This window comes from Muntiacus reevesi, chromosome 1, assembly GCF_963930625.1.
Source record: "Muntiacus reevesi chromosome 1, mMunRee1.1, whole genome shotgun sequence".
Lineage (NCBI taxonomy): Eukaryota > Metazoa > Chordata > Mammalia > Artiodactyla > Cervidae > Muntiacus > Muntiacus reevesi.
In genome coordinates this window covers 196241353-196264507 of record NC_089249.1, presented here as the reverse complement: position 1 = coordinate 196264507, position 23155 = coordinate 196241353, and the positions used below count along the sequence as shown (strand labels likewise).

The 23155-nt window shown below is 42.3% G+C and overlaps 1 protein-coding gene and 1 pseudogene across 1 annotated transcript; one reads left to right on the top strand and one right to left on the bottom strand.

Moving 5' to 3' along the window:
* The first annotated feature begins 6508 nt into the window (after positions 1 to 6508).
* On the top strand, positions 6509 to 21980 carry LOC136156840 (putative adhesion G protein-coupled receptor E4P). Its single transcript, XM_065919116.1, has 8 exons — positions 6509 to 6667; positions 8585 to 8779; positions 11859 to 12094; positions 13661 to 13727; positions 18479 to 18570; positions 19837 to 20017; positions 21796 to 21891; positions 21957 to 21980. The coding sequence occupies exons 1-8, from the start codon at positions 6509 to 6511 to the stop codon at positions 21978 to 21980; spliced, it is 1050 nt and encodes a 349-aa protein (XP_065775188.1).
* On the bottom strand, positions 9026 to 11817 carry LOC136156177 (elongin-B-like; annotated as a pseudogene).
* Positions 21981 to 23155: the final 1175 nt, after the last annotated feature.

Here is a 23155-nt window from a genome sequence, read left to right as displayed (position 1 = left end):
CTATATTCTCTGTCTGTAATTACATTTTTGTGATATATATTTTGCAGCTGAAGGTTGGTACCTCTTAATCCCAATCAAGCGTCATCCCCCCATGCCCCCTGCATATTCTCTCCTCTGGAAACCACCACTTTGTTCTCTGTGTCCATGGGTCTGTTTCTCTTTTGTCCTGTGTTTTAGATTCTGCATAGATGTGAAATTATGTGGGATTTGTCTTTCTCTGTCTGACTCATTTCACTCAACATAACATCATACCCTTCAGGTCCATCCATGTTGCAGCAAATGGCAAGACTTCATTCTTTTTTGTGGGTCCATCTAGACAAGGCTATGGTTTTTCCAGTAGTCATGTATGGATGTGAGGGCTGGACTATAAAGAAAGCTGGGTGCTAAAGAATTGATGCTTTTGAACTGTGGTGTTGAGAGCCCCTTGGACAGCAAGGAAATCCAACCAGTCCCTCCTAAAGGAGATCAGTCCTGGGTGTTCATTGGAAGGATCGATGCTGAAGCTGAAACTCCAATACTTTGGCCACCTCATGCGAAGAGCTGACTCACTGGAAAAGACCGTGATGCTGGGAAAGATTGAAGGCGAAAGGAGAAAGGGACGACAGAGGATGAGATGGTTGGATGGCATCACTGACTCAATGGACATGAGTTTGAGTAAACTCCGGGAGTTGGTGATGGACAGGGAGGCCTGGCGTGCTGCGATTCATGGGGTCGCAAAGAGTCAGACACAACTGAGCGACTGAACTGAACTGAACTGAATATTCCATTGTGTATATATACCACATCTTTATCCATTCATCTATGGGGTACATTTAGGTTGCTTCCATATCTTGACTATTGTAAACTGCTGCAAGGGACACCGAGAGTATCTTTTCTAGAATCCAGACATAGCCTTATCATCCTGCAAGGGGAAAGGCTTTGAAATATCCCCCATCTCTTTTTCAAGGATGTGTGATCTAACAAAGTAGGATTTAGGATTCTACATTCCGTATTTGACTTCTTAGAGACTTGCCAGATAAATTCTTAACTTTGGCTACACACTCCCTATCTCCTCCTCAGGTTGATCGTATCCTTGCTTCCTTTCAGGTGCTGTGGTCTTTATTTCTTACAAGTCTTTAGGGTCCATCTTAAATGGCTCCTTCGTGTCTAAGGAAAACCTAACTCTTGAGCAAAAGCTGGATCACTTTCAACTGAATTCCAAGGTGATAAGTGGTACCACAGGATGCAAGAAGAATTGTTCCCTGGCCAAACCCGTGAACTTCACGTTTCACCATATACAGGTGGGCAAAGTATCCACTTGTTTGAGCACCTAGAGATTTCTCCCCATCACACCTGCAAACCCAGTAGTGAAAAAGTATGGCTTTTGTAGTCATTTATTTCTCCCCAAGCTGGTTTATCAGGAATTGCCAATGGAGATTGGAAATTCAACCCAGTGCTGGGTTAACAGCTACTCCAAAGATTATGTGATGGGAATTACTCCCTCAACAGACTTAGAAGTGATAAAAACTGTAGCCTTATATACTGTTGGGAAATGAACAGATAAAGATGACTCTTTGTAATCCCATAGACTGTAGCCTGCCAGGTTCCTCTGTCCATGGAATTTTCCAGGTAAGAATACTGGAGTGGGTTGGCATTTTCTCCTCCAGGGGATCCTCCCGACCCAGGGATCGAACCTGTGTCTCCTGCACTGGCAGGCAGATTCTTTAGCACTGAGCCACCTGGGAAGCTCAAGATGTTCACAGTAAGGTCTCTTAAAGTGAACATCAAGTCACATCCTTTAAGTATGTACAGTTATATTTGTCAAGTATTCCTCAATAAAGCTGGAAAAAATAAAAGACTCAACTTAAAAAATTAAAAGTCAGATGAGAGCTTCCCTGGTAGCTCAATGGTGAAGAATCCACCTGCCAACGCAGCACACATGGGTTCGATCCCTGGTCCAGGAAGACCCCAAATGTCTCAGGGCAACTAAGCCCACGTGTCACAGCTACTAAGTCTGAGCTCTAGAGCCCTCGGGCTGCAACTATTGAGCCCACGTGTCACAACTACTGAAGCCCACGCACCCTAGAGCCCATGCTCAGCAACAAGAGAAGCCAGCCATCACAGTGAGAAGCCCACACACTGCAACTCGAGAGCAGGCCCTGCTCTCTGAAACTAGAGAAAAGCCTGACCAAAATGAAGACCCAGCACAGCCAAAAGTAAATAAACAAATTTTGAAGTCAGATAAAGGGTTTTCTTTTTTTTAACATGTGGAAGGATTTCATTTCTGACCCAAGAATTGAAACTTGAGCCTCTAATTAATTGAAGAAGAATTTGAAAATACATTATCTGGTCTTCCAGTTCTAAGTAGAAGATACTTTATATAACAAAGCCTATATTGAATATGGTATCTTGCACTTCAAAATTTGTTGAGTACAGACCTCTTAGTGTTCTCACCACAAAAACAAACAAAAAGCCAAAACAAAGGGACACAGGAAACTTCGGGAAGTGTTGGGTATGTTTTGTTACTTTGATGGTGGTCATGGCATCACAGGTACTTGCATATGTTCAAATTCATCACGTTTTACGTAGTGTGTGCTGTGTGCTCAATCATGTCTGACTTTTACGACTATAACCCACTGGGCTCCTCTGTCCATGGGATTCTCCAGACAAGAATACTGCAGTGGGTTGCCATCTTCTACCCCAGGGGATCTTCCCAACCTAAGGATTGAATTCACGTTTCTTGTGTCTCCCTCATTGGCAGGCAGATTCTTTACCTTTGTACATTAATTATACCTCAGTATAACCATAAAAAAGCTGAATCCAATGACTTTTAAAACACATTAAAAATTGTCCTCACAAGGCATTTAATATAGCCCCTGTGCTGTATATTAGGACCTTGCTGTTTATCCATTCTAAATGTAATAGTTTGCATCTATGAACGCCAAACCCCCAGTCCACCCCTCTCCCTTCCCCCTTCCCCTTGGCAACCACAGTCTGTTCTCTATGTCTATGAGTCTGTTTCTCTGTAAACAAAATTTTGCAATAATTATAAATGGAAAGTAACATCTAAATTGCATAAAAAATTTAAAAACAAAAACTTTAGTATAAAAAAATCTATTGGAGTACAGTTGATTTGGAATCAGTGAATTTAACTCAGATGACCATTATATCTACTACTGTGGGCAAGAATACCTTAGAAGAAATGGAGTAGCCATCATGGTCAACAAGAGTCACAAATGCAGTACTTGGATGCAGTCTCAAAAACGACAGAATGATCTCTGTTCATTTCTAGTGCAAACCATTCAGTATCACAGTAATCCAAGTTTATGCCCCGACCAGTAATGCTGAAGAAGCTGAACAATTCTATGAAGACCTACAAGACCTTCTAGAACTAACACCCGAAAAAGATGTCCTTTTCATTATAGGGGACTGGAATGCAAAAGTAGGAAGTCAAGAAACACCTGGAGTAACAGGCAAATTTGGCATTGATGTACAGAATGAAGCAGGGCAAAGGCTAATAGAGTTTTGCCAAGAGAACACACTGATCATAGCAAACACCCTCTTCCAACAACACGAGAGAAGACTCTACACATGGACATCACCAGATGGTCAACACTGAAATCAGATTGATTATATTCTTTGCAGCCAAAGATGGAGAAGCTCTATACAGTCAGCAAAAACAAACCAGGAGCTGACTGTGGCTCAGATCATGAACTCCTTGTTGCCAAATTCAGACATAAATTGAAGAAAGTAGGGAAAACCGCTAGACCATTCAGGTATGACCTAAATCAAATCCCTTACAATTGTACAGTGGAAGTGACAAATAGATTCAAAGGATTAGATCTGATAGACAGAGAGCCTGAAGAACTATGAACACAGGTTCATGACATTGTACAGGAGGCAGTGATCAAGACCATCCCCAAGAAAAAGAAATGCAATAAGGCAAAATGGTTGTCTGAGGAGGCCTTACAAATAACTGTGAAAAGAAGAGAAAGGAAAAGGAGAAAAGGAAAGATATACCCATATGAATGCAGAGTTCCAAAGAATAGCAAGAAGAGATAAGGAAACCTTCCTCAGTGATCAATGCAAAGAAATAGAGGAAAACAATAGAATGGGAAAGTCTAGAGATCTCTTCAAGAAAATTATAGATACCAAGGGAACATGGAATATTTCATGCAAAGATGGGCACAATAAAAGAAAGAAATGGTATGGACCTAACAGAAGCAGAAGATATTAAGAAGAGGTGGCAAGAATACACAGAAGAACTATACAAAAAAGATCTTCACTACCCAGATAATCAACATGGTGTGATCACTCACCTTGAGCCAGACATCCTGGAATGTGAATTCAAGTGGGCTTTAGGAAGCATCAGTACGAACAAAGCTAGTGGAGGTGATGGAATTCCAGCTGAGCTATTTCAAATTCTAAAAGATGATGCTGTGAAAGTGCTGCAGTCAATATGCCAGCAAATTTGAAAAACTCAGCAGTGGCCACAGCACTGGAAAAGGTCAGTTTTCATTCCAATCCCAAAGAAAGGCAGTGCCAAAAAATGCTCAAACTACTGCACAATTGCACTCATCTCATACCTGGCAAAGTAATGCTCAAAATTCTCCAAGCCAGGGTTCAACAGTTTGTGAACGGTGAACTTCCATATGCTCAAGCTAGATTTAGAAAAGGCAGAGGGATCAGAGATCAAATTGCCAACATCTGTTGAATCATCAAAAAGGCAGAGTTCCGGAAAAACTTCAGCTTTAATGACTATGTCAAAGCCTTTGACTATGTGGATCACAATAAACTGTGGAAAATTCTTAAAGAGATGGAAATACCAGACCACCTTACCTGCCTCCTGAGAAATTTGTATGCAGGTTAAGAAGCAACAGTTAGAACTGGACATGGAACAACGGACTGGTTCCAAATATGGAAAGGAGTATGTCAAGGCTGTATATTATCACCCTGCTTATTTAACTTCTATGCAGAGTACATCATGAGAAACGCTGGGCTGGATGAAGCACAAACTGATATCAAGATTGTTGGGAGAAATATCAATAACCTCAGAATATGCAGATGACACCACCCTTATGGCAGAAAGCAAAGAACTAAAGAGCCTCTTGATGAAAGTGAAAGAGGAGAGTGAAAAAGTTGACTTAAGGCTCAACATTCAGAAAACTAAGATCATGGCATCTGGTCCCATCACTTCATGGCAAATAAATGGGGAAACAACGGAAACAGTGACAGACTTTATTTTGGGGGGCTCCTAAATCACAGCAGATGGTGACAGCAGCCATGAAATTAAACGACACTTGCCCCTTGGGAGGAAAGTTATGACCAACCTAAACAGCATATTAAAAAGCAGAGACATTACTTTGCCAACAAAAGTCTGTCTAGTCAAAGCTATGGTTTTTACAGTAGTCATGTATGGATGTGAGAGCTGGACTATAAAGAAAGCTGAGCGCTGAAGAATTAATGCTTTTGAACTCTGGTGTTGGAGAAGACTCTTGAGAGTCCCTTGGACTGCAAGAAGATCAATCCAGTCAATCCTAAAGGAAATCAGTCCTGAATATTCATTGGAAGGACTGATGCTGAAGTTGAAACTCCAATACTTTGGCCACCTGATGTGAAGATCCGAATCCTTAGAAAAGACCCCGATGCTGGAAAAGATTGAAGGCAGGAGGAAAAGAGGACAAATGTTGGATGGCATCGCTGACTCAATAGACATGAGTTTGAGTAAACTCCAGGAGTTGGTGATGGACAGGGAGGCCTGGCAAGCTGCAGTCCATGGGGTCGCAAAGAGTCAAACATGACTAAGTGACTGAACTGAACTGATTTAGAATGTCATATTGGTTTCAAGTATACAATATAGTGGGCTTCCCAGGTGGTTCAGTGGTAAGAATCCTCCTGAAACTGCAGGAGAGGAAGGAGATATGGGTTTGATCCCTGGGTTGGGAAGACACCCGGGAGGAGGAAATGGTAATTCACTCCAATATTCTTGCCTGGAAAATTTCATGGACAGAGGATTCTGGTCAGACATGACTAAGCACGCACGCATGCATACAATATGGTAACCCAGTATTTTTGCAGATTATATTTCATTAAAGGTTATTACAAAATAGTGGGTAGAGTTTCCTGTGCTATATAGTAAATCATTGTTGCTTATCTTTTTAATAGATAGTAGTTTGTATCTGTTAATCCCATAGTCCTAATTTGTCTCTCCCCACCCTTGATAAGCACAAGTTTGTTTTCTATATCTGTGAGCTTGTTTCTGTTTTTTATGTTCCATTCATTTGTTTTATTTTTTAGATTCCACATATAGGAGATAATATAGAGTATTTGTCTTTATCTGCCTGACATTTTACTAAGCATAATATCCTTTAGGCCTATCTGTGTTGTTGCAAATGGCATTATGTCCTTCTTTGTTATGGTTGAATAGTATTTCGTTGCATGTTGTGTGCATGCATGTGTGTGCATGTATATGTGGGAAGCTTCAGATTTTAAATGATAGTGTCTCATAAACCAGCAATTTTCTTTCCAGATGATAGGGGAAAGCAAAAAGTCTCTTTGTGTCTACTGGGATGAGCTGGTCTGGTCTAATGAAGGGTGCCATGTGATCTTTTACAACGGAACTCAAACTGTGTGCAGTTGCAGCCATCTGTCCACCTTTGCCATCCTCGTGGCCTCGGTCGAGCTGAAGGTATGTATATAAACACACATGACATAAACACACACACAGCTCTGCTGTAGGACAGTGCTGGGATGGAAGGCAGGGATCTTCAAAAAGAAGATGAAAAAATATTCACAGAGTAATAGCTATGTAGCTTCCTCTCTTCTTCCTCTTTTTCATTTTTTTAAATTGAAAGATAATGCTTTACAATGCTATGTTAGCTTCTGCTGTACACCAACATGAATTTGTATACCAACATTCCCTTCCCTTTTGAGTCTCCCTCTTACTGAAACCCCATCCCACCCTATTAGGTCATCACAGAGTACCAAGCTGAACTCCCTGTGCTATATTGCATCTTCCAGCTAGCTATTTATTTTACACATGGTAATGTATTTGTTTCAATGCTACCTGGGAAGCCACAGTGTATATGTTCCAGTGCCACTGTCTCAACTGGTCCCACCCTCTCCTTCCCCCACTGTGAACACAAGTCTATTCTCTATGTCTGAGTCTCTATTCCTGCTCTGCAAGTACATTCATTCATCAACACCATTTTTCTAGATTCCATATGTATGCATTAACATAAATTTCTCTTTTTTCTTGTTAAAAAAATACCACCCTTTTAGGAGGTATGTAGTGGCATTTCGTTGTTGTTTTAATTTATTTTTTTCATTTATTTTTATTAGTTGTAATTACTTTACAATATTGTAGTGGTTTTTGCCATACATTGACATGAATCAGCCATGGATTTACATGTGTTCCCCATCCTGATCCCCCCTCCCGCCTCCCTCCCCATCCCATCCCTCTGGGTCTTCCCAGTGCACCAGCCCTGAGCACTTGTCTCATGCATCCAACCTGGGCTGGTGATCTGTTTCACCCTTGATAGTATACTTGTTCCAATGCTGTTCTCTCTGAACATCCCACCCTCGCCTTCTCCCACAGAGTCTCAAAGTCTGTTCTGTACATCTGTGTCTCTTTTTCTGTTTTGTATATAGGGTTATCATTACCATCTTTTAAAATTCCATATATATGCATCAGTATACTGTATTGGTCTTTATCTTTCTGGCTTACTTCCCTCTATATAATGGGCTCCAGTTTCATCTCATTGTGGTTTTAATTTATATGACCCTGATGACTAATGGTGTGGAGCCTCTTTTCCTATGTTCTCATGGGATAGAACTTGTGAGTGAAACATCCCTTCTATCTGGGAAACCTAGTCGTCCAAAACCACTGCATTCAGCCTTCAGGAATTTGGTGAACTTCTGGTGGATTTCTTCACACCCACTCCTGTAACAACCACCTGTTCCTTCTGTGCTCTGTTAAAATTGAAATAGTTCCCATGTCTCATCTCTCTTGGGAAGAATTTGAGTTAATGTCTCCTTTTTGCTGTGCAAACTCATCTCTCCATTGAGACAGAGAAAAGTGACGATTTTGTTGGCTATCATTTTTTTATTGTTTGGATGAGAGTCATGTTTCATTTCAATATTCTACATCTTTTTTAAAAAATTATTTATTTTTGGCTGCCTGGATCTTCATTGCTGCACATGTGCTCTCTCTAGTTGTGGAGCCCAGGCTGCTCATTGTGATGGCTTCTCTTGTTGCAGAGGAGCCCAAATGTGGGCTCTAGGGCACATGGGCTTCACTAGTTGCAGCACACAGGCTCAGTAATCGCAGCAGGTGGGCTCAGGAGTTGTGGCACACGGGCTTAGCTGCCCCATCCACGCCAGGGATGGAACCCGTGTCCCCTGCAATGACAGGTCGATTCTTCACCAGTGGACTGAGAGGGAAGTCCAGTCTGGCCACCATTGATCTGCTCAGTTTCTCACGAGGAAATTAACACCATCCATTGAGAGTTCTTATTGGGAACCACAATTGGCTTATTGGCCTATTGAGCACCACAGCATCCAAAACAAAAATGAGCTGGAGTCTCTTTTCTCCTGCCGCATCTAGGAGGACCCCGTGCTGACCATGATCACCCACGCGGGGCTGAGCCTGTCTCTGCTCTGCCTCCTCCTGGCGGCCCTCACCTTCCTCCTGTGTCGATCCATCCGGAACACCAGCACCTCCCTCCACCTGCAGCTCTCCATCTGCCTCTTCCTGGCCTACCTCCTCTTCCTCACAGGCATCACACGGACAGAGCCCGAGGTAGGAGAATTAGCCAAAACCCTTTCTTACTTATTTTTTATTTTGGCCATGCTACATGACTTGGAGGATGTTAGCTCCCAACAAAAGATTGAACCTAAGCCCACAACAGTGAAAGTGCCAATTCCTAAACTGGACTGCCAGGGAATTCCCTTCTTCTTTTAAAAATTTTTTTTTTCATTTTTATTTTTTGGACACCCAAATCTTCTATTGAGGGGGGACAGTTGGGGTGGGGGAGGGGGAGGCCTCTCACTGCACAGCCTGTTCATTGGCGCTGCTTCCTGAGTCCTGCGGCTTCATCACGTCCAGCAGCTCAGGTGGTCTGGAGAAGGGCTCGATGCGCAGGGCCTCGAATGCCTCATCTGCCCCGAAGGCCAGCCCCACAGTGGCCGGGGCTGAGGCCGTGCTGGCTGGCTGGTGAAGCCGTACTGGCCCAGCGTATTGCCGTCGTCCAGAAGCCGGTCGTCTTTGTACAGCCGCTGCTCATCCGGCGACCGCTTGAGGATACCTTCGACGATGCGCTTCAGCTCGAACATGCTCGACTCCTTGGCGTCCGTGAAGACGGCGGTCTTCTGGCGCCGGATCGTGGGGAACACGCCCTGGGGGCGGCGGGGCGACGTGACCGCGGCGCCCCCACCGCCCCCAGCCCCGCCTGGGTCTGACTACCCTGCCCCCGCGCTCCTCTTCTTTTTTTTAAAAACAGCTTTTTCTTTAATTTTTATTGGACTATTTTATACATAGTGTCAACAGTATAATTCATACATCTGTAATTTGCCCTTTTTAAATGTACACCTCAGTGGCTTTCAGTATATTTATGGAACTGTGTATTCATTCCCATGGGTTACTTAACACTCCTTACATGTTCATACCCTCAAATTACATCAATCTTATCCTCCCAACGTCTGTCTCCTGACAATAAGGTTTTTACTCATTTTTTCTTTCAACAAGTCTGAGATTTTTAGATTCCATTTTTCTTTTTAGATAAGAGATTATACAGTATTTGTCTTTGACAATCTCCTGAGCATAAAGCACTCAAGGTTCATCTGTGTTGTTGCAGAAGGCAGGAATCCTCCTTTCTCATGGCTAACTTGTATATTAAATATGTTGCTGGAAAATTCCATAGACAGAGGAACTTGGCATTATCTATGTCTGTAGGCATAGATATATTGTTGTTTAGTCGCTAAGTTGTGTCCGACTCTTTTGCAACCCCATGGATCACAGCCTGCCAGGCTCCTCCCTCCTTGGGATATCCCAGGCAAGAATACCGAAGTGGGTTGCTATTTCCTGCTCCAGGGGATCTTCCTGACCCAGGGATCAAACCCACATCTCCTGCATTGGCTGGCGGTCGGGTTATTTACCCACCTGAGCCACCAGGGAAGCCCAGATATAGAGACAGAGATATAAAACGGTCACCCTGATCAAGATATAGAACATGCCCAGAACTCACAGTTTTCTTCATGTCCTTTCACCAGTTAATTGTCAGTTTAAAAACTTGTACAGACTGAATGAACAATGCACAGTGGAGATGGGTCCTGAGAGTCACTGACTTATGACTCCAAGCTAGCAGGTTTGATATCAAGCATTGTTTCACGCAGCAACATCTTCAAGGAGTGCGGGGGAGAAACCAGAAAGTGAGTGGAGTTCTGCAAGGAATGAGAGGTTGCTGGAAAGACTCAGGACATGATTCCAAAGAGAGGAGGGTTTTATCCATCTTGAAAAGAGAGTCAATGGTCCAGAAGAGAGCATGAGAGGTGTAGAAGAAACCCATTTCCCTCAAACAATGGAGATTGGCCACCGTTCTCTTGAAATGTGTGGAAAGCAGTGTCCTCAAACAAAAGTCAGGTGATACTTTTATCAAAGGCGTGGAGGTGGGAGGCGGGGGCATCATTTTCCTGGTGGTCCAGTGGTTAAACTCCACAATTCCAGTGCAGGGAGCGTGAGTTCAATCCCTGGTCAAGTAAGTAACTAAGATTCCATACGGCATGCTGTGCAACCTAAAGAGAGGGGAAAATTGACTTTTTCAAGTTCCAGTGGTCTAAAGACATGGAGGGAACATTCAGTGAACCTGAAGAAAGATGGGGGAGGGCTTGCTTACTACAGAAAATGTCATTCAGAGCAGATGCTTTCATAGTGGAGGAAACCATGAGCCGTTGGCTCAAAAGAGAAAACTATGGGGCTTTATGGGGATAAGAATATTGGAGGTGTCACTCATTCATTAATTCATGTACCCAAAATATATGCCACACAGACCAGAGTGACTTCAGTTCTGGGCAGTGATCAAGATGGAAGACATGGTGATCATGGCAGGACAAGCTGGCCATTAAGCTTTCTATGAGGATTAATCTCATCCTCAGAAGGGGAAAGGGGGCAAGGAGGTGGTTAAGGGTTCTTGGAATGGAGACAGCCCTGGCCAGCACCAGCTTCATCCGACTCAGAGAAGTCTAGCATCCATTAGCCAACAGGCAAAGGGCTATCTGATTTCTGCAGTCCTTAACACACTTTGAATATTTTCTTCTTCCATTTTAAGATGGACAAAGATCTCTTTGAACTTTAGTTAGCTAGTTAGCTATTTTTGGCTGTGCTGGGTCTTCACTGCTGCGAGCTTTCTCTAGTTGCAGCGAGTAGGGGCTACTCCTCCTTGCAGTACATGGACTTCTCACTGCAATGGCTTCTCTTGTTTCAGAGCATGGGCTTTAGGGCTCAGTCTTCAGTAGTTGTGGTGTTTGGGCTTAATTGCCCCATGGCCTGTGGAATCTTGCCAGACAAGAGATCAAACCTGTGTCCTCTGCATTGGCAGATGGATTTTAAGCCCTGGACCACCAGGGAAGTCCCCCATTCAGCTTTAAACATGATATATTTTCAGTTTTTCTTGGGTGGCCCAAGTGACATCCGGCCAATGCATGGGAATAGACAAGGGGGACCATCCATCCGTTTGGAGACATGACTCTAAAGAGAAGAAGGACATGTGAAGAAGGCTAAGGAGCATCTCTCACCAAAGTCTCCCAGAGACAACCCTGGTGAAGAGCAGATGGTGAGGTCATTGCCCCCAGAAACGCTCCAATGGCCCCCCTCTCCCCTCCAGGCGCTGTGCAAGGTCATCGCAGGTGTACTGCATTACCTCTACCTGGCTGCCTTCACCTGGATGTTCCTCGAAGGGCTGCACCTCTTCCTCACTGTCAGGAACCTCAAGGTGGCCAACTACACCAGCGCAGGCAGATTCAAGAAGAGGTTCATGTACCCTGTAGGCTACGGGGTCCCGGCGGTGATTGTGGCTGTGTCTGCCGCGATCAACCCCCAAGGATACGGCACCGCTAAGCAGTGAGTACGGGACTGAAAATGTGCTGTCGGGGATGTGGGTACACACCTGTCTCCGTGGGAAACTGAGGGAGGAAGGAAGGGTTGAGTAGATCATGACTCAGGGTGAGAATAAAGATGCTGAACATTTATTTCTCCAGCCCCTGGAGAAATAAAAACAGCCCCCTGTTTCATATGTACCATTTCTCAACTCTATCAAAACATCCCTAGAGGAAAGTGCTCCAATTGTTCCCATTTTGTATACTAAGCAAACAGGTTAAGAGAGAAAAGATGAACGACTAGTGTAAAGTAACACAGACAGTAAACTGGAAGGAGCATGAATTTTTATTGTTTATATAAATGTCTATATTTATAAATGTCACATGTTTATAGATCTTTGCTACTACTATTACTGAAAGTAATAACTGGTTTTATAAAAAATAATATTCTAATAAAGAACCTCTGTAATACCACTAAGCCCAGTATGTGTTAGTCACTCAGTCATATCCAAATCTGCAACCCCGTGGACTCACTAGGCTCTTCTGTCCATGGAATTTTCCAGGCAAGAATACTGGAGTGGATTGCCCTTCGCTACTCCAGGGGATCTTCTTGACCTAGAGTTTGAACCCATGTCTCCAGTGTCTCCTGCTTTGGCAGGTGGTTTCTTTACCAACTGCACCACTTGGGAAGCTCCTTAAATATATGTAAATACACATATAAATATATAAAAATGGGATCACGATAAAGATACTGGGTTGCCTATCCCTTCTCCAGGGGATCCTCCTGACTCAGGAGTTGAGCCGGGGTCTCCTGCATTGCAGGCAGATTCTTTACCAATTGAGCTATCAGGGAAGCCCAATATATATAATATACATGTAAACATATATTTTTATAAAAATGGGATCATGATAAAGGTACTGCATGTAGTTTGTTTATTCCCTTAATAATATGTAGTGGACTTTTTCTACATTAATAATACAGATATATGTCATCATTTAATATGTTACATTGTGTATTCTTACAATCTTTTTAAAATTAACCTCTAAGTGATAGACATTTGAAATTCTTTACAAATATTTGCTGTCATAACCAAATGCTTCCATAAACTTGAAGGAGCATGAATTCTAGACTTGATTACCTGGTTCCAAATTCAAGGTTCCTCACTTACTAGCCTGGTGACTCTGGGGACAGTTAAATTCTTTCCTAGGTCTTCTCACTTGTAAAATAAAGACAGTAATACTATCTACTTCCAAGTATTAGAATGGTACCTGACACATGTAAATGCTATATGCTTGCTCAGTCGCTTCAGTTGTATCCGACTCTTTGTGACCCTATGGACTGTAGCCCACCAGGCTCCTCTGTCCATGGGTTTCTCTAGAATACTGAAGTGGGTCATACCCTTCTCCAGAGGCTCTTCCCCACGCAGGGATTGGACCCACGTCTCCTGCATCTCCTGCATAGAGGATGGATTCTTTACCAGTGAGCCACTGGGAAGCCCAAAAAATCCTATGTAAATATTATCTATTGCACATCATTTATTGCATTCCATTACTTTTTTAAATGCTGCTACTGTTGCTTTCTGTTTTTCAGTTGCTGGATCAACATAGAGAAAGGATTTATCTTGAGTTTCTTAGGACCCGTATCAGCAGTCATCTTGGTAGGTTTGCAGTGTCTGTCTGTCTCAGGTGCCATGTATATATAGAGAGTATGTGTGTGTGGTATGTAGTGTTCAGCTTAATTTGAAGATCAAAAGAGGTACTATTTTTTATTTTTTATTGCAGTATAGCTGATTTATAGTGTTGTGTTAGTTTCAACTATACAGTAAAGAGATTCAGCCATATATATATATAATAGAAAAGAATCTGGAAAAGTATATATATATGGATACTTTATATATATATATAAGTTTTACATACATATAAAAGTCTCATATATATAAAAGAATATATTTTTCAGATTTTTTTTCATTATAATTATGTCAAAGAATTGAATATAGTTCCCTATGCTATACAGTAGGTCATTATTGTTTACCTGTTCATATATAGTAATGTGCATATGTTAATTCCAACCTCCTAATTTATCCTTCTCCCCACTTCCCCTTTGGTAACCATAGTTTGTTTTCTGTTTGTCGATCTATTTCTCTTTTGTATTTAAATTCATTTGTATATTGTTTTTAGTTTTCACCTATAAGCAAGAGCATATGATATTTGTCTTTCTCTGACTTAACTTCACTTAGTAGGATAATCTCAAGTTGTAACCATGTTGCTGCATACGGCATGATTTCATTCTTTTTATGACTGAATGATATTCCGTTGTATATATTTACATCTGCTTTATCCATTCCTCTGTTGATGAACATTTAGGTTGCTTCCATGTCTTGGATAGTATAAACAGAGCTGCAGTGAACATTGGGGAACTTGTATCTTTTCAAAGTATGGCTATCTCTGGATACATGCTCAGGAGTGGGATTGCTGAGTCGTATAGTAGTTCTAGTTTTAGTTTTTAAAAGAATCTCCATACTGATCTCCATCCTGGTTTTACCAATTTACATCCCTACCAACATTGTAGGAGGGCAAAATAGGTACGATTTTAACATTCATTCGTTTCCTTTTAATAGATGTTTGAGCATATGTCTTTATTTAAATTTTTTGAGCATATTTTTGCCATCAAAAAGTCTACAAACAATAAATGCTGAAGAGGGTGTGGAGGAAAGGAAACCGTCTTACATTGTTGGTGGGAATTCAAACTAGTACAGCCACTGTGGAGAACAGTGTGGAGGTACCTTAAAAAATTGGAAATAAAGCTGCCATACAACCCAGTAATCCCACTGCTGAGCATACACACTGAGGAAACCAGAGTCAAAAGAGACACATATACTCCAGTGTTCATTGCAGCACTGTTTACAATTGCTCGGACATGGAAGCAACCTAGATATCCATTGGCAGACAAATGGATAAGGAAGTTGTGGTATATATACACAATGAAATATTACTCAGCTATAGAAAAGAATGCATTTGAGTCAGTTCTAACAAGTGGATGAAACTGGAGCCTATTATACATAGTGAAGTAAGTCAGAAAAGCACCAATACAGTATATTAACACATATATATGGAATTTAGAAAGACAGTAATGACAAACCTACAGGCAAGACAATAAAAGAGACACGGGAACCCTCTTACACTGTTGGTGGAAATACAAACTAGTACAGCCACTATGGAAAACAGTGTGGAGATTTCTTAAAAAACTGGAAATAGAACTGCCATATGACCCAGCAATCCCACTTCTGGGCATACACACCGAGGAAACCAGATCTGAAAGAGACACGTGCACCCCAAATGTTCATCGCAGCACTGTTTATAATAGCCAGGACATGGAAGCAACCTAGATGCCCATTAGCAGATGAATGGATAAGGAAGCTGTGGTACATATGCACCATGGAATATTACTCAGTCGTTAAAAAGAATTCATTTGAATCAGTTCTAATGAGATGGATGAAACTGGAGCCCATTATACAGAGTGAAGTAAGCCAGAAAGATAAAGAACATTACAGCATACTAACACATATATATGGAATTTAGAAAGATGGTAACGATGGCCCTATATGCAAAACAGAAAAAGAGATACAGATGTACAGAACAGACTTTTGAACTCTGTGGGAGAAGGTGAGGGTGGGATGTTTCGAAAGAACAGCATGTATATTATCTATGGTGAAATAGATCATCAGCCCAGGTGGGATGCATGAGTCAAGTGCTCGGGCCTGGTGCACTGGGAGGACCCAGAGGAGTCAGGTGGAGAGGGAGGTGGGAGGGGGGATCGGGATGGGGAATACGTGTAACTCTATGGCTGATACATGTCAATGTGTGACAAAATCCACTGCAATGTTGTGAAGTAATGAGCCTCCAACTAATAAAAAAATTAAAAAAAGAAAAGAGACACAGATGTAAAGAACAGACGTTTGGACTATGTGGGAGAAGGCACGGGTGGGATCATTTGAGAGAATAGCACTGAAACTTGTATATTACCAAATGTAAAACAGATGACCAGTGCAAGTGTGATGCATGAAGCAGGGCCCTCAAAGCTGAAGCTCTAGAAAAACTCAGAGGGATGGTATGGGGAGGGAGCTGGGAGCGGGCTTCAGGATGGGGGGACACATGCGCGTGCACCCATGGCTAATTCATGTCAATGTATGGCAAAAACCACCACAATATTGCAAAGTAATTAGCCTCCAATTAAAATAAATACATTTTTTAATGATAAAAATAAAAGTCTAAAAAAGGGAAAAAATTTTTGAGCATATTTAAATGCTGAGGAATAGAGAAGAAGTCATCCTTGTATCTCTAATATATAGCATACAATACATACTTAGTATATATTTGTTGAATAAACAAATTGGTGGATGCATAAAAATGTAATTGTGAATATGACAGGATTATGTAATTTGAAAGTTATTTCACCAAGTGTTCTTAAATCTTCTTCAGTTTGTTCAACTCTTAGGATATAGTCTGATGATTAGTCAGTTTAGGCTAAAGTGTGTTACAGTGACAAAGAAGTCCCAACATCTCAATGACTTGACAGAGCAAATACGTTTTTGTGTGCTGTTTTTGCAAAGCCCAGAGTGGATCAAGAGGCTCCTCCCCATGTGGGATTCAGCCTTACTTTCTTTATGACTGTGCAGGCTCTTCATTGCTTTGTGCAGGCTCTCTCTAGTTGGCTGAGCGGGGGCTCCTCTTTCTTGGGTGCTCAGGTTTCTCACTGAGGTGGCTTCTCTTGTGGAGCACAGACTGTAGGCGTGCGGGCTTCAGAAGTCACAGCATGTGGACTCAATAGTTCTGGCACATGAACCTTGTTGCTCCAAGGCATGTGGGATCTTCCCAGACCACGGATTGAACTCATATCCCCTGCATTGGCAGGCAGATTGTTAGCGCCTCTGGCACCAGGGAAGTCCTCAGCTTTTCTATTATTTTGACACATGACCTCATTGGTTGTTGCTGGAGGGGAAGAGTTGAAAACTGTAAGATTCAGGCATATGTCACTGTGACCAACATCTCATCCACTGGAATTCAGCCACATGCCCCAGACTATCTGAAGTGAGCCTGGAAAATATCTGCCCATGGCCCGTGTGTGCAAGGAAAGGCATTGGTGGAGACAGCACACTGCACTGTTTGTGCCGCCTTTGCATGTGCACGTTCTTTTGTGGGCTTTCAGGAGCTCCTTGGTGGTACTGTACAAGTATCCCCAATCTGCTCCAAAGGAATTTCAATATATTCTTTTTTTAACTATTTGGCTGTGTTATGAGGCATGTGGGATCCTAGTTCCTGACCAGGGATGGAACCTGCATCCCCTGCATTGGAAGCATGGAGTCTTAACCACTGGACCACCAGGGAAGTCCCCAAGTTTCAACATATTCTAACCATAAAATCTCATACCTTTTCCCATGATCTTCAGTGCTTTCTATTTTGACTCTCTATGTTTTTTCTTAGGGTATAGTTGCCTTGCAATGTTGCACAGCAAAGTGCATTAGCTATAGCATGTAGCATGTTAGTCACTCAGTCATGTCCAACTCTTTGCAACTCCATGGACCATAGCCCACTAGGCTCTGATGTCCATGGAATTCTCCAAGCAAGATTACTGGAGTGAGTTGGCATTCCCTTCTCCAAGGATCTTCCTGACTCAGGGATCGAACCCTGGTTTCCCACATTGCAGGCAGATTCTTTACTATCTGAGCCACCACACATATCCCCTCTCTCATGGGCCTCCTTCTCACCCACCCCCGTCTCACCCTCTAGGTCACCATAGAACACCCAGCTAGGCCCCCTGTGCTCTTCGGCGGGTTCCCACGAGCTATCTGCAGCTCTCTACACATGGTGTCTTTACACATGGCAGTATACATACGTCAGAGAAAACCATAAAAAGACGAAACAGCAGCCCTCAGAATGGGAGAAAATAATGGCAAGCAAAGCAACCTACAAGGAATGAATCTCCAAAATATACAAACAGCTCATGAAACTCAATATAAGAAAAAATACACCCAATCAAAAAATGGGCAGAAGACCTACATAGACATTTCTCCAAAGAAGACACACAGATGGCCAAGAGACACATGAAAAAATGCTCAATGTCATGAGCTATTAGAGAAATGCAGATCAGACTACAACGAGTAGTTCACCTCACACGGGTCAGAATGGCCATGATAAAAAAAATTGACTCTGAGGGGGGATCGGGATGGGGAATACATGTAAACCCATGGCTGATTCACGTCAATGTATGACAAAAACCACTACAATATTGTAAAGTAATTAGCCTCCAACTAATAAAAATAAATGGAAAAAATACAATTAAAAAAATTAAAACAAAAAAATATTGACTCAGTATGTTGGTCCACAGTTAGTATCTTTTTTTTTCTTTCAGATAAACTTAATCTTTTACTCGATAACCCTGTGGATTTTGAGAGACCGACTTTCTTCCCTCAATAAAGATGTGTCCAAGATACAAAACACAAGGTAAAATGGGTTTAGACAGTTTAGTGGGCTTAGCATGAGTTGTAGTTCTAAAGGATTGCTTTCTCAAGCATGCATGCATGCTCAGTTACTAAGCAGTGCTCAGCGCTTTGTGACCTCATGGACAGTAGCCCACCGGGCTCCTCTATCCAGGGGATTTCCCAGACAAGAATACTGGAGTGAGTTGCTGTTTCCTCCTCCATGGCATCTTTCTGACACAACAATCAAACCCATGTCACCTGCATTGGCCGGCAAATGGTTTACCTACTGAGGCGCCTGAGAAGCCCCTGAACAGTCATCTGTAGAGAGTTGCCTACCGTGTTAGGAGCCACTGTCAAATGAGAATCACCCTTAAAATCATATATATTGAAACCTTGAAATTAATGAGAAGATTCATAGAACCAGAAAGTAGAATTGATGTTGCCAAGGGGTGGGGTAGGAAGGAATGTGTATTTATTGTTTTATGGATACAGAGTTTCAGTTCTTCAGGGTGAAAAAAAAGCTCAGTAGAAAGATAGTGTTGTGCTAGTGACACAACAATGTGAATATATTGAATGCCTCTGAACTGTGTGTTCAAATATAGTTGTAGTAAATTTTGTGTTATGTGTTTTTGCCACATTAAAAAAAATAATAGTAAAATACCTTTCCTTGAAGAGGAAATGGCAACCCACTTCAGTATTCTTGCCTGGGAAATCCCATGGACAGAGGAGCCTAGCAGGCTACAGTCCATTGGGTCACAAGAGTTGGACATGACTTAGTGACTAACCACCACCACCACAAAATATCATTCCAATTATAAATATTCATATTAGAGGAAAACACCCATGGAATAAACTCATGTTCATCTATTAGAGTTTTTACAATGGAAATGATAGCCATTACTTCCAAATATTGCACTCAAAACCCCATTTTCTCCAAGTCCATCCTGGCTTGAGAAAATTTCACCAGTAACTAGAGAGAATGGGCTTCCCAGGTGGCTCAGTGGTAAAGAATCTGCCTGCCAATGCAGGAGACACAGGCTTGATCCCTGGGTTGGGAAGATCCCCTGGAGAAGGAAATGGCAACCTACTACAGTATTCTTGCCTGAATAATTCCATGGACAGAGAAGCCTGGCAGGCTACAGTTCATGGGGTCGCAAAGAGTCAGACACAACTTAGGGACTAAACTACTACCATTGGAGAGGAAGGCAGATGGGGTCTGAAGACAGGACAACATGCTACTCAAGAGAGAAGGTGGTGAGTTGGTGACTCTCCTTCTTGGTGTTAACAGGATGCTGACATTTAAAGCCATTGCTCAGCTCTTCCTCTTGGGCTGTTCCTGGTGCCTTGGCTTCTTTCTCGCTGAACTGATAAAGGAACCCATCAGATCCATCACCGCCTATGCTTTCACCATCACCAATGTCCTTCAGGGAGTCTACATCTTCCTGGTCCACTGCCTCCTCAACCAGCAGGTAATAGGACACATCCTGTCTTCTTCCCAGCTCCCAACTTGAGTCCTCTCATGTCATTTACCTGGCTAGCCCTTCTCTCCCACATGAGTGCCCTCCTGCCTGATGGTGTGTTCCCATTTTCCCCAAGCCTACCATTCTCCACTAAGTCCAGGAGTTCAAGCCCCTGTTTGTAGATGCGTTATTTATGTATTTGTGGGACAAGGTAAGTTCCATATCCTACCACTCCACCATCTTGATTCACCTTTGGGAGTTCAAGTCTCCGTTTTCCAATTTCCCAATAGATGAATCTGCAATAAGGAATGGATGGTAACTTCCCCATTCATCTTCTCAGGTCATGAATATGGGGTCTGACACCAACAAAACTAAAGTTTGGGGGACAATGTTTTCCATTTTTTAATATTCAAATTGGATTTTAACGATTATTAAATGCCTGGCTTTGGGGGATCCAGGGGCTGCTTTCCGAACAGTGAAGAAATCAGAAATGGGAAACAACATAATTAGACATTGAATAACCAACTGTGATTTGTGCTGTGGGGAAAATTGTTAGGGGGATATTAAACTACCACGTAGGGCTTCCTTAGGCTTGACAGTGAGGGGCTTAAGGTGGGTAGGAGACAACCAGCCAAAGAAAGGAAGTAAGGTTGATGTGGAAACCCTTGCCAGTCCCAGAACCCAAAGACGTGTAGTGAGGGCAGTGCTCTGAGTGTAGGAGAGTGCAGTGATAGTTACAATCCAGGTGCCAGCATTGACTGGACCATATAAGCTTTTTAAGCAGTGATTTTACATTGCACTCTGACTCAGTAAATAGGCAGATATCTCTGGGTTTCACTCCAGTGAGGTTGTATGGATCTCAGAGAGACATGTTGTCAAGTATGAATGTGAGAGTGGTATCATAAAGAACGCTGACATTGAAGAATTGATGCTTTCAAACTGTGGTGCTGGAGAAGACTCTTGAGAGTCCTAAGGATAGCAAGGAGATAAAAACTGTCAATCCTAAAGGAAATCAGCCCTGAATAGTCATTGGAAGGACTTATGCTAGAGCTGAAGCTCCAATCCTTTGGCCACCTGATGGGATGAGTCAAATCTTTGGAGAAGACCCTGATACTGGGAAAGATTGAGGGAGGGCAGGAGGAGAATGGGGAACAGAGAATGAGATTGTTGGATGGCATCATCGACTCAATGGACATGAGTTTGAGCAAATTCCAGGAGATACTGAAGGACAGGGAAGCCTGGCGTGCTGCAGTCCACGGGGTTGCAAAGTGTAGGACAAGACTTAGCAACTGAACAACATTATTGAGAGGAGGAAGCAATTCTCAGTAGTTACGGAAAACTGCTCATGTTCTTAGGGATGATATAAATGCTATGTTATCATTAACATGAATATGAATGGGCTGATCCACAAATAATATCTCTGTAATCACTCATAGGGGCCTCTCTGGTGGCTCAGACACTAAAGAATCTACCTGCAGTGCAGGAGACCTGGGTATGATTTCTGGGCCAGGAATACCCCCTGGAGAAGGGAATGACTACCCACTCCACTATTCTTGCCTAAGAATCCCATGGACAAAGGCACCTGGCAGTCTACAGTCCATGGGGTCTCAAAGAGTCAGACATGACTGAGCCACTAACACACAATCACTCATAGTTCAATCTGTTTGATATAGCCTCTATGGGTTATCTGCAAATATAAATGGAAAAATAAACACTATTTTGGTAGCATTCATGCATATATCTGGAATGTATTTAAACGCAAGATTTTCATTTACCATCTTTTTCAGGTGAGAGAGGAATATGTGAAGTGGCTTAGGCGTATGAGTAAAAAGACAGAGTCTGACAGCTACACCCTTTCCAGCTCTACCACCCAAACCCATGTGGTAAGATGATTTCCTCCTCTAGCCCATGCTGTTTCCTAATTTGAAATGCTCTCTTCTGCCGGCAGTTGGGTCTGCCCCTCACCCAGTAGTGTGATGAGACCACACGTTGCCTCTTGGTACAGGAACCTGTTAGCGTCTCTGTCTCAGCTTACTGTGCAGTGTCTGACTCTGAGCATCTCTAGGGTAGGATAATAGCATACTTACCACATATGATCTGCACAGTGAATGATTTTACTTTTCTGGAATTATTGGTTTCTGAGTCCAAGAGCGTCCCCGGTGGCTCAGTGGTAAAGAACCCATCTAACAATGTAGGAGACACGAGTTTGATCCAGGGTCAGGAAGATCCCCTGGAAAGGTAATGGCAACCCACTCCAGTATTCTTGCCTGGGAAATCCCATGGACAGAGGAGCCTGGAGGACTGTATAGTCCATGGGGTCACAAAGAGTAGGACACAACTTAGCGACTAAAAAACAACAGGAGCAAGCTAAGTCCAAACCTTGGAGTTACAGAAACACGAATGAAACTTTTTCTTAGATACGTTATGTCATTACTAAGTTATACTAGTTCATGAGTTCCACAAAGTTGCCAGACAGCTGTTTCACTGCTGGTATGCTCTGAGCCTTAACCAGGCCTATGCTTTATAAACCTTCAAAGAGGCCACAGAACTCGGGACTTGCCAAACATCTTTAGCCAGGATTTTTTTTTCCTGTGGAAAACATCTTTACATTTTGTAGAACACCGGTGTTTAAAAAAAAAAAAAAAAAAGATGTAATTTAAGGACAACAGTATAGGCAAAATAGTACTTGAAGAAAGTGATAGACATTACAAAACACCTTTCTTCTTTTACTTGATAATGATGAAGGAAAATGAATGAAGGGATAAATAGGATGGATTCAGGTGAGATGTAGGAATATGAGACCTTGGTTTCAGTCCTACTTCTGAAATTAATTTGGGTGTGATATTGACATCAGTCTCCTCATGGCTGAGATAAGTAGGCCAGACTTCATCATCTTACTTTCATATCATCATGATTACTTTCATATCTTCAACTTTCTGAGATGCAAAAAACAAAATTAAGAACATTAAGCCTGGAAGAAAAACACTCAGACTTTGCCTGGGATCCATGCCTCAATATGAACCTCACCTTTTTGTCAGGAAATTCCCAACAAATGATGTCAATAATTACTTTCAGGAATATTTCAGCATTATTTCTCTTTCTGTTTCTCCCATAAATTCGCACATGGAGATGGAAAAATCATCTAAT

What these genes read in the sequence shown, in the direction of transcription:
- LOC136156840 (XM_065919116.1), top strand. Translation starts at nt 6,509, where the DNA reads ATGATAGGGGAAAGCAAAAAGTCTCTTTGTGTCTACTGGGATGAGCTG. An exon ending in TCACACGGACAGAGCCCGAG is followed by an intron (nt 8,780 to 11,858) that starts GTAGGAGAATTA and finishes TCTCCCCTCCAG; the next exon opens with GCGCTGTGCAAGGTCATCGC. An exon ending in TCCAAGATACAAAACACAAG is followed by an intron (nt 18,571 to 19,836) that starts GTAAAATGGGTT and finishes TGGTGTTAACAG; the next exon opens with GATGCTGACATTTAAAGCCA.